At 51.4% G+C, this 12,180-nt stretch overlaps 1 protein-coding gene across 1 annotated transcript in view; it reads left to right on the forward strand.

The window, feature by feature from the left end:
* PLXNA2 (plexin A2) overlaps positions 1-12,180 on the forward strand; it is a 226,595-nt gene that overhangs the window by 178,630 nt on the left and 35,785 nt on the right. The window contains exon 13 of the mRNA XM_069544266.1: positions 11,928-12,079. Coding sequence (XP_069400367.1) covers positions 11,928-12,079 — 152 coding nt within the window. The remainder of the gene's footprint in view (positions 1-11,927; positions 12,080-12,180) is intronic.

Raw genomic sequence — 12,180 nt, forward strand, 5'->3', positions numbered from 1 at the left:
TTTTCCGTATAAAGTTGTCAACTTCAGTAACTCCTCACGCCTCACTAGCCCCCCCGTTTGGAAATATCCATTCTGTTTAACATTATCTTAGGTACATGTAACCGGGAAAGAAAACCAGTTGTAGAAAACTGCCAACACTGCCCTCCGAAACCAGGCATAAATAATTCTTGATGCGCTAGAAGTTTGAGATGATCCATTGATCTTGATTCCTCCCGCTCCGCTCTCTGTTTGCCCTAATATTTTAAAGCAGATCTTTTCCCTAGATTCTCTCAGTTGTAAATGCTTGTGTGAAACTGTGTGGCAAGCTGGATACTTGGAACTATTTATCTATAAGGCTACAGCGGGTTTCCGTGGGAAAAGACAAGAGCCACCTGCCCAGGGCGAGAGTGACTCGCTGCAAAGTTCCCAACAAATAAATAAATAAAGTCAGCCAGCTTTCCTGAGAAACAAGTCGGCCCTCTGATCTCCTGTTCATTTATTTGCAGGCCTCATTAATATAACATCACTGCAACAAACAGCTAACGGGGGATGGTGTCAGGATGAATAATGGAGTTACTCTGCTGAGATAACAATTAGGTTTTGAATGTACTATCAGCTAAGAGCCGGCAAGGATTCTTGCCGCGTAGAGAGCTGCTATGGATGCCTGCAGAGCTCTTAGACTGGGCTCTGCCGTGAAGAGTGTGCTCACGCTTGCTCAAGCACACACATGCCCACGTCCGCATCCACACAGACACGCAAAGGTGGAAAAGGACGTGACAGTCTGCTATCTTGGGTTCAGCATCCAGGTGCCTTGGGGAGCCAGGCTGGGGTCAAAATTTGCGGGCACAAAGTTGGCATCACTGCCCTCTAAAGTCAGGAAAACTCTAAGCAACAGGAAAGGAGTAAGTGGGTTAGTCAGGAGAGGATTAACTGTCTCCATACCCACAAGTGTCCTCCCTGGCCTGTCCTGATGAGGGGGCAGAGCCCTCCTGATCCCAACCTCAGACACAGGAGCTTTGGATGCAAAGTGTAACCGTCCACTGGGGGCGCTCCGCCCTGAGTGACTCCCCTGGACCCTTGCCTTTGGCTGTGCTGGGAGGCTCTGAATTCCCCTTTTCCATCTCCTCTTAAGAACACAGTCTAGGGTGCTGACAGCCTGCTGCAGACACAGCAAGAGCCTCAAAGGTCCATCAGAGAGGCAGCCACCAGCGTGCTAGGCAGTCTCCATGCCTGGCTTTCCCCTGCTACAACTTGTCTCTCTCCCCTAGCCCTGAGCCCCACCAAGAACAATGCCCAGAGGATCCACTTGCATGGGACGCTTGTAAACATGAAGCCACTTTAGGAGAAATATCAATAACCTCAGATATGCAGATGACACCAATCTTATGGCAGAAAGCAAAGAGGAATTAAAGAGCCTTTTAATAAAAGTGGAAAAGGAGAGTGAAAAAAACTGGCTTAAAATTCAACATTCAAAAAATGAAGATCATGGCATCCGGTCCCATCACTTCTTGGCAAATAGATGGGGAAACAATGGAAACAGTAGCAGACTTTATTTTCTTGGGCTCCAGAATCACTGCAGATGGTGACTGCAGCCATGAAATTAAAAGACACTTCCTCCTTGGAATAAAAGCTATGAAAAACCTAGACACTATATTAAAAAGCAGAAATATTACTTTGCTGACAAAGGTCCATCTAGTCAAAGCTATGGATGTGAGAGTTGGACCATAAAGAAAGCCGATCGCCAAAGAATTGGTGCTTTTGAACTGTAGTATTGGAGGAAACTCTTGAGAGTCCCTTGGATGGCAAGAAGGTCCAACCAGTCAATCCTAAAGGAAATCAGTCCTGAATATTCATTGGAAGGACTGATGCTGAAGCTAATACTTTGGCCACTTGATGCAAAGAACTGACTCCTTTGAAAAGACCCTGATGCTGGGAAAGATTGAAGGCCGGAGGAGAAGGGGACAACAGAGGATGAGATGGTTGGATGGTATCACCGACACAATGAACTTGAATTTGAGCAAGCTCCAGGAGTTGGTGATGGACAGGGAGACCTGGCATGCTGCGGTCCATGGGGTCGCAAAGAGTCAGACAGAACTAAGTGACTGAACTGAACTGAACCAACACTTTGAGGTATAGGATACCCATAATTTCTGAGTATTTCTAAGGTTCTGTGGAGTTCATTGTTTTGCTTCTGGGTCAAGGCTGTATATTGTCACCCTGCTTATTTAACTTATATGCAGAGTACATCATGTGTAATGCTGGGCTAGATGAAGCACAAACTAGAATTAAGATTGCCAGGAGAAATATCAATAACCTCAGATATGCAGATGACACCACCCTTATGGCAGAAAGTGAAGAGGAACTAAAGAGCCTCTGGATGAAAGTGAAAGAGGAGAGTGAAAAATTTGGCTTAAAATTCAACATTCAGAAAACTAAGATCATGGCATTGGGTCCCATCACTTCATAGCAAGTAGATGGGGAAACAATGGAAACAGTGAGAGACTTTATTTTGGGGGGCTCCATTTTCACTGCAGATGGTGACTGCAGCCATGAAATTAAAAGACGCTTACTCCTTGGGAGAAAAGCTATGACCATCCTAGACATCATATTAAAAAGCAGAGACATTACTTTCCCAACAAATGTCTGCCTAGTCAAGGCTATGGTTTTTCCAGTAGTCATGTATGGATATGAGAGTTGGACTATAAAAAAAGCTGAGTGCCAAAGAATTGATGCTTTTGAACTGTGATGTTAGAGAAGACTCTTGAAAATCCCTTGGACTGCAAAGAGAGGCAACCAGTCCATCCTAAAGGAAATCAGTCCTGAATATTCACTGGAAGGATTGATGCTGAAGCTGAAACTCCACTACTTTGGCCACCTGATGCCAAGAACTGACTCACTGGAAAAGATCCTAAGAAAGATTGAAGGCAGAAGAAAGAGGGGACAACAGAGGATGAGATGATTGGATGGTATCACCAACTTAATGGACATGAGTTTGAGCAAGCTCTGGGAGTTGGTGATGGTCAAGGAAGCCTGGTGTGCTGAAGTCCATAGGATTGCAAAGAGTCTGACACAACTAAGCGACTGAACTGAACTGAACTCTTTTGGAACTCAACTGGCCTGGCTTCTGCTGAGATTTCTTAATCATAAAATAGTAATGAGAAAAAAGATAGCTAGCATTCACTGAATGCTCACCTGGGACGTAGCACTGCTAACTTATCACCGTCTGTATATTATCTCATTTAGACCTTATGACAATTTCTACGAGGTGGAAGCAATTATCATGAGCCCCATTTTACAGATGAGGAAACCAAGGTACTATGAAGAGTGATACCTTTCTTAATATCACACTGCTAGTGAGCTTTAGAACTAGGAGTTCATCCTAGCTACTTGACTCTGGAATTCCCATGTTTGACCCTGTAGCATCCTTCATCTCTTTCCTGGGTTCACTTAGACAAATAGAACTGTCAGTCCACGGGCTGGGGGAGGGAATGGAGTGGGTACCACACTCATCATCAAGCCTGCTACAGAGATGGGAAGCAAGCCAGTGGTCCCCACCCAGAGCATCATTTGGGGAGACTCAAATGCACAGGGAGCGATGGCACCGGGGCAAGGCCGAGGGGGGTGTGGGCATTCACAGGGTCGGGGCCAGAGAGTGGGGAGGATGGAAGCTGAGAAGTTCAGAGAAATGGTGGCTAGCCAACTCCAGAGCTCCTTGGAGGGCAGCAAGTGTGGCCTTAGCCACGGCAGGCCTGCACAGAGGGGCTCACGAGGCTGGGGCATGAGTTCTCATAGCTGATGACCTTGGGGCTGTGCCCCGGCAGGACGCTGGAGACTCAGGCAGCATGGTGGGGAGGCTGGAGGCACTGGTTAGGTGGACCTGGCTGGGCTGTGCCGTTCTCTCTGTCACCTTGAGCCGGTTCCTTCACCTACCCAGAACACTATTCTGCATGTGTAAAATGAAAAGAATGGTAGCACCTCCTTCATAGTTTGTCGTGAGCTCTAAGTGAGATGTAATATATAAGAAAGTGAAACTTAGTCTCAGTCATGTCCGACTCTTTGCGACCCCATGGACTATAGCCTGCCAGGCTCTTCTGTCCATGGGGATTCTCCAGGCCAGAATACTGGAGTGGGTAGCCACTCCCTTCTCCAAGGGATCTTCCCAACCCAGGAGTCAAACCCAGATCTCCCACATTGCAGGCGGATTGTTTACCGTCTGAGCCACCAGGGAAAACCCAATATATAAGACCCTTAGCACAATTCCTGACTCATGATAAGTACTTAAAAAATGAAAAAATTCATAAGTAGGCACCATTATCAGAATCTTTAGTAACCTGGAGCTGATGCCCACTTCTATCAGGCAGGAGATATAAACAGAGAAGACAGGGTCTCTAGGATGGGAGCCAGTCTTCGTGAGGCTCCCACCACTGAGGGGTTCTCCTGTGACCCCTTAACCATCTACCCGTACATCTGCCCCAACTCCAGCCTCCAAGGCTCTGCCCAAGTCCAGGAGTGGCCCAGCCAGTGCTCCCGAGGCTGCCCAGGCCCTGGGTCTCCAGCACCTCCCTCTGCTCCCGGTGTAGCCCCGTGGAGCTCCCCAGCTGTAATTAATCGGCTGCATCTGCTCTCGCCCTTGGGCGGCTTTGTGGCACAGTTCCCTCCGAACTGTTCAATTAGCGGCTGCAAGAATCAGGGTGAGCGCAGCATCACGGCGGCTGTTTTCCAGGTCACGGCACCCACGGTGGAAAACAAAGATGACGCAGGCTGGCAGGAATACAGATCTGGCTGGGGTGCTCAGGCGTGCCGCGGGCTAGGCTGGGCTGCTGGCAGGGGAGGAGGTGGGGAAGTGCTCAGGCGTGCCGCGGGCTAGGCTGGGCTGCTGGCAGGTGAGGTCTGAGGAGGTAGGGAAGTGGGTCCCCAAGTTGGGGATTCCTGGAGACTTTCAGAGGACCCGCAGGAGACAGGAGTCTCCTGGTTTGTCCCCTCCCATCATTCATGCCAGCCTCATCCCACATCCTGCTGACCTGCTCATCTGGGCTTACAGTGGGCAGATGAGGGGCATGGCCCAGGCTGGGGCCAGACACCGTGATCCTGGTGTGATCTGTGATTGCTTCTGGGACAGGGCTCAGGGGATGCTGGACTGAGCCCTCTCTCTGCCTTAATGTGTTTCCCATATTCTCCTTCTGAGTCCTGCAAATAGACAAACTTAATTCTACAACTAGTTGAAAAGCCAATACTCTTAAGGCAAGGTAATAACACAACTTAAATCTCAGCAGGATGCAAATAAAAGGTTCTTCAGTTCTTGCCTGGTGGCTCAGATGGTAAAGAATCCACCTGCAATGCAGGAGACCCAGGTTCTATCCCTGGGTCGGGAAGATCCTCTGGAGGAGGGCATGGCAACGCACTCCAGTATTGTTGCCTGGATAATCCCATAGACAGAGGACCCTGGCGGACCACAGTCCACGGGGGCGCAAAGAGTAAGATACGAGTAATCAACAGAGCACACAGGCATCAGAGGTCCTTTAGGGAAGAGAGACACGTAGGGCAAGAGGTGACTGAAATGGGGAAAGGGATTCCGGGGAGTAAAACAAGCATATGGGAACGAGAAGGGCTTACCTTGCCCTGCGGTTTGCCCGGGGCCTGCCTGGCCAGTGGCGTGCAAGCCCGCGCTAGGGGAAGTCGATGTTGGCACAGGCCTCCCTTGCAGTGAATCAGCAGGCCTTTGCTCAAGCCGCAAGCCTGCTTGGCGTTTCTTTCTTACACTCTCAGAGGATGCGTGGATATCCAAGGGTCCAAAGAAAAGCATCTGAAATGATCAAAGGGCCTGGGAAACAAGAGCTTCCAACACAAGGCTGACGGAATTGCAGAAACACAGGCTGAGGGTGACTTAATTGCCATCTTCAGTATCTGAAAGAGGCTTGATGAGGAGGCGGCTGTTCAGTCCTCCATTCGAGGAGAAATCACAGCAGAAACTGGCTTGAGCTAAAGTCAGCGAAATTGCAGGAAGAACTTGATGCTTCCAATGTGAAAAGACTGCCCCACTTCCAAGCAACACCTGGGCACCTATCTCCATCCTTGCAGCGGTCATTCGAGAACCCAGGTTGTCCCAGAATTTGCCTGAGCCCAGCGTTTCCCAGGAAGAAAGAGCTGGGGACAGGTCTTGACAGCTGCTCTGTCCCAGGCAGCGTGCTATGTCAGGTCACTAAGAAAAACGGAGGAAGTCCCTGTCCCGAGATAGTTATTGTCTTATGGAGAAAAGACAGACTCCAGGGTGACCCTTGCTGTCGGGGGTGTTCACCCATGGCAGTGGGGGTATAGGCAAAGGGGCTCCTAAACCTGCCGAGATGGTTAGAGAAAGACTTTCTGAGGAGGTGTCATTAGCAGAGCCTCGTGTGATGGGTAAGCATGTGTTAGCATCATGCTTGAGGGGCAGAGGGAACCATGGGTCAAAGGCACACAGGCTTCAGACCCTGTAGCCACAGGCGCCCCCCACCCCCGCCCCAGGAAGCATGCATAGTACGTAAGAGAGTGGAACCAGAGCTTGGGGAGGGGACAAAGGGGAGCACACAGCGAGGGCCGGCACAGAACTTGGGGGCGCCCCTTGGTTGCCCCCGCACCCCCACTCAGCAGCTGCTCTGTCTCTCTCCGCTGCTCCCCTACTTCTGGCTCTCCCTTCTGGGGTCCACAGAGGAGAGTGGACAGCAATCCCTGGTCCATGGTGTGTGCTGAAAAGCATGGAGCTGAAATGAGCCCATGTATAAAGATCTTCCCAGCTGATTTCACAAGATTTCAGCTCCCTCCCCCCTCTCCACACCCCCACCACCCACACGCACACACGCATCCACCCCAAACTGTCAAACTGTTTGTTTGCGTGGGTGTCTCATTCAGAATTACTTTCCTGAAATAATCCATTGAGTTCATAATGCAATGCCCCATCTACCTCAGAATGGCCAATAGCCAGGGGCAAAGAAGTGACGAGAAGCGAAGAATGAAGGCCATTTTAGACTGGGCCAGTGCCTTCCCAAATTTATTCTGGGTGAAAGGGCGATGTCTGGCTCCTCTGCCGGAGTCGTGAACCTGTGGACACCAAGGCCCCGTCCCGGGTGGCACGGCCACGCCCCCACCAAGCTCGGGCTTTCTCCAATCAGCCCGCAAGCGTCTCTCTCTCTCCGCCCTGGGTCAGCCCGCCAAGCACCGTCTAAGTTATGCGTTCCCTGGACCGGACCGTGTGTCCTCTTTCCAGGTAAATAGAAAGATGCCTGCCACCTCTAGGCCCTCTCCACCACCACCCCGCCATGTTTCTGTGGCCTAGGAAGACACAGGTGCAGGGGGGACGCTAGCCAGGAAACTGCCGACTATCGTGACCTGTTCTCGCAACCATCATCAAATGAGGGACTTTCCAAGTGTTCTTATTTCACCTTCACCGCATCCCTGTGAGGCAAGCGCTGGTATCTGTTTTCTGATGAGAACACTGAGAGTGAAGCTTACCTAGCTTGTAAGTATCAAGCTGGAATTCAGAGTCTGTCCCCCTCCCAAGCTCGCTCTCTTCCCGCCGCAGACACCGCATCAGGCCCCGTTCTGCGCCCCTGCGCGGCCGGCAGCCCAGGGCCCCTCCGAAACCAGAAGACAAGATGCATGGATCTGGCCGCTCCCTGGGCTGTCTCTTGGTCTCCCTCTGACCGTGGGGGGACTCTCTTCGCATCACCTCTGCGGGAGGTTAGCGCTTTCTCCTCTCTGGCCCCACACCTCCTCCCAGTTCTGGAAGGCCTTCCCCTGAGCTCTACAAGCAATAGTCTGGGACTCCTCCAGCTTGCCTCCCTGTAGACCTACACGGCGAGGCCAGACGTGGCTCCCAAGGGGACCAAGTTTCCTGGGTGCCATGCTGGGTGCCCTGCCATCTAACCCCACTGTACTAAAGAGAGAGTCTTGGAGGCAGTCTCCAGGGTGGGGCACTGCTGGGCCTGGGGCAGTGTCCTGAAGACTCCTGTTCACGCCCTGTCTGGAGAATACGTTCTTTTCCTCCAAGCCTCCCCTCCAAAGCCTCCCCTCCATACTTGGTCCTGGGGAGAAATGAGAGCAGGATGGCCGGGATGTTACATCACGCAGATAGGGCTTTGGCAGACCCTGACCCTCGTCCTCAGAGTCACCTAGAAGCCCTCAGGTGGCAGGTGGTGAGTTTCACGGGACTCCTGTCTCTGTTCCACTGAGCCCAGACCTCTACCCTGTCTCGCTCTAATTTTCAGGCCAGGGGGGAGAGCAAATGACAGTGTCAAAGGCACAGAGAGCTCTAGAGTGCCTTGTGTGTACAGGAACCCCTGGGCTCTGGGGAGCATGGGGAGGACAGAGTGAGAGGGCTGATGTGGCTGAAGTTACTAAGATCAGAAAGTGAAGGACCAGCCCGGGAGTCAGAGACTTTGCCTGGACAGGGGCCAGAGCCATTGAAGGTTTTAAGAGCAAGCGACCAGTCCCCAGATCAGGTATGTGTCCATGACGGCCACCTGGCCGTGGGAGGAAGTCAGATCACACGGAGGAAGACTGAGGATAGTGTGATTGAGGACACAGGTCCGCTTATCACCTCCTCTGACACCGGCGCGGGGCACGAATTCAGACACCTGGGCGCCAGCACTGATGATCCCTGTGTTTATCACACATGGTAGGAGAAGGAAGGGGAACAGAGATGCTTGCAAGATCCCTAGCTGGGTGCACGGTGATCCCATTAACCCTGAAAGAGGATCTGGGAGGACAATCAGGCTGGGGGTGGAAGGAGGGAAAATTAAGAGTTCATTTTTAGACGTGGTGAAATTTGAGGTGCCTGAGGGACATGCATGTGGAAGTCGAGGTGTCCAGTAGCAATTGGATATATGGATATGGAGCTCAGGAGAGAGGTCTGAGCCAACAATATCGATTTGGAAAGCATCCGTGATGGTGGCCTTGGGAATCCTCTCGCAAATCATGTTCTCACCACCTCATCTGTGGTTTGGAAATCCAGATTTTTGTTCATCAGTTTTGTCTTAAGCAAGAAAAGGGAAGCTATACCCCATGTAAGCCCCAGGGCACAGTGGCTGCTGAGTGTTCTGACCCTCAAACTCCTTCACCACCTCCCCGGGTGCTGGAGGCCCAGGATATAGTGTGTACTGTGTGGGGAAGACCCACAGGGACCCAGCACTCCCAAGCCACTTGCCCCTAACCCATGAGGATGGTCCCAGTCTGGATTCCAGCAGCTCTTAGCTGGGTTAGAAGGGTTCAGACTTGGGTCTCCACACCCCTAACTATCCATCTCTTTGATGTGTCTTCATGCCAAGATGATAATGCTTGCTAATAATGTTAAGTCTCCCATCTCTAAACAGCATAAGCTGGCTTATGCTTCTGAGCAGCTCTGTGCTCACAAATGTCCATTTGTGACAGTCCCCAAGTGACCAGGCCTCTGCCCCAGACCCTTGAAGGTCACTGCGGTGAATTCCCAACAGAAAGACACTGCCCCATGGACCTGCCGACACCACAGAATAGCCACAATACCATCCCCACGTGCTATCTGCAAGACTGAAATATTTTTAGGCTTTCCAGAAAGATTTCATTTCACAGTGTTTCTGAAAGGTTGTAATTAACCGCCGTGAGCAAGAGAATGTATTTTTAAAAATAAAAGTGAAGGAAAGAGAGCAAGCCAATCATCACAGCTCTGTCAGGGTTTTCAGTAGGTTCCTGGCATCCAGGTGGCTGAAGGAGGGGAGGGTGGAAGCTATCGGGGGAGAGCACCGGCTCAGAGGTACCTCCTTCCTCCTGACACTCTCCTGCAGGGCCATGGAGGCCACCCTTTCCTATTTCTCCATACAAGTGTCCATCTCCCAGAGCCCAGAAGGCCCAGGGACCTGAGGAAGTGGCACCAGGGGAGGGTGGAACAACCGAGATCTCATGTTGGTTATTTTTAGAATCCCCAGAGACAGGAACGGCATGGGGCTACAGGTTCCTCCTGCCAGCTCCTTTCTTTCCAAATCGCCCTGACTCCCCCTGACCTCCAACCCCACACCCAGTGCCCAGGCCTCTGGGCACCCCCTTCCCTCCCTCAGGAATTTATCTCATGAATCTGATTGATTTGTGTTCATCAGTTCAGTTGCTCAGTTGCTCAGTCGTGTCTCCACCGCGACCATCATCTCCTCCCTATCCGCTCTCGCCTGGGCGCTCACGGCCACACTGGAGGCCTCATGCATGATGCCGACATTGCTGGCAGAGAGCAGTGCCCCCTTGAGAAAGACAGATGGGAGGAAGAGTCTCCAGAGCCTTTGACAGGGTTTTCACCTGTGCTCACTGCTCATTGGTGCCCAGAGACCCCACCTGGAGGTTTCTAGTGGACGCTTGGCCGTGTCCCACCCTCCTTGCCTCTCTCCCTCCCTTACTGTCTTGTCTCTCTAATGTGCAGTAAAAAGAGCCCTGGACATTTTTTTTTTTCTATTTGGTCCACGTATACAGGTGGTGTGATCTTAGAATAAGATACCCTGGCTCTCCTTCAAGTTCCGAAATTCTGTGCTTCTGCCTGAGGTTGGGTTTGTGTCTAATTTCCTCCTACTTTGGATAACTATGGACCTCGAAGTAGGAACTTATTCCCTGGAATCTGTTGGATCCCAAAGAGCTGTGTTTTTCCTGGAGCCTGATTCATTCTCAGATAGAAATTGACACGTTAGGAGAGCCTGATTCTACAAGTTCCTTTTCCTGTTGCATCAAAATAAAATCAAACAGTCAGCATTTGGTGACTGAATTAAGAAATGAGTAAATAAATGATCCTGGCTACTGGGAGACTTCCCTGGTGGCTCAGATGGTAAAAGCATCTGCTTACAATGTGGGAGACCTGGGTTCGATCCCTGGGTTGAGAAGATCCGCTGGAGAAGAAGATGGCAACCCACTCCAGTATTCTTGCCTGGAAGATCCCATGGACAGAGGAGCCTGGCAGGCAATAGTCCACAGGGTCGCAAAGAGTCAGACATGACTGAGCGACTTCACTTCACTTCACTGGGAAAAAAGCCAGCAAAATTTGGAAAATCAGGAAGCTATTTCTCTTTGACACTAGCATGATCGAGTTACAGGATTTTTCTCTCATGTGTGTGTTGAGTAATATCAAATAAACTCTCCATCTGTGATCATCCCCTGCAGCAGCCCTTAATCAGGGACTTCTCAGAGCTCCACAGCCTTTCCTTCAAATCTGCCTTATCACTGTGTACCCTGCATCAGCCTTACTTATGGCCTTCTTACCTCCTCCTCCTTGACCACTAAGTTCCTTGAGGGCAAATTCCCTGTTCACCGTTGTAAACTCAGCTGAGGCTAGCACACAGGGGTGGCCGGCATAACATGTCACAGTTTAGTTCAGTTCAGTTCAGTCGCTCAGTCGTGTCCGACTCTGCAACCCCATGGACTGCAGCACACCAGGCCTCCCTGTCCATCACCAACTCCCAGAGCCTGCTCAAACTCATGTCCATCGTGTCAGTGATGCCATCCGACCATCTCATCCTCTGTTGTCACAATTACAGAGCCCTTGGGAGTTGACAGGATGGTCCTGGAAACCCTCCATATGGGAGCTTCCAGGGTGAGGTTGGTTAGAGAGGATTATCCGCCTTCCCAACGAAAGAGACCTGAGGTTCAGGGAGATTCTGAGACTTGCTTTCAGTCAGGCAACTAGTGAATTCAAGCACTGCCTTGAGCCCAGTACTTGCTCCTAATCTCTTTCTCCTAAGTGGATGAATGAATGACGGCGTCATCGGATGGAGGTCCTAAAGAACCAATGATATAGGTACAACTTCATTGTCGGGATGATGACGTTGGGATCCTAGACAAGTTGAAAAGAGGTGGAAACAGTTCCCCTCCAGACTCCAGGTGTTCCAAAGCCTCCCTGCGGGGAGGAAAACGGGTGCCCCGGCCCCTCCTGCCGTGACCGACCAGTTACTCCTCTCGCTTCCCTCCCACAGATCCTGACGGTGTCCGGACCTCCTGAAGGGGGGACTCGAGTGACCATCCACGGCGTGAACCTGGGCCTGGACTTCTCGGAGATCGCGCACCACGTGCAGGTGGCCGGGGTGCCCTGCACGCCCCTGCCGGGGGATTACATCATCGCTGAGCAGTGAGTCCAGTCCGCTCGGGCCCACCCCGCCAAAGCTTGGGGAGGACTCGCCCCTCTCTCTCTCCTCTGGGACTGCTCCAGGATCCACCCCCCGCCTCCCT

Source organism: Ovis canadensis, chromosome 12, assembly GCF_042477335.2.
Source record: "Ovis canadensis isolate MfBH-ARS-UI-01 breed Bighorn chromosome 12, ARS-UI_OviCan_v2, whole genome shotgun sequence".
NCBI classification, from domain to species: domain Eukaryota; kingdom Metazoa; phylum Chordata; class Mammalia; order Artiodactyla; family Bovidae; genus Ovis; species Ovis canadensis.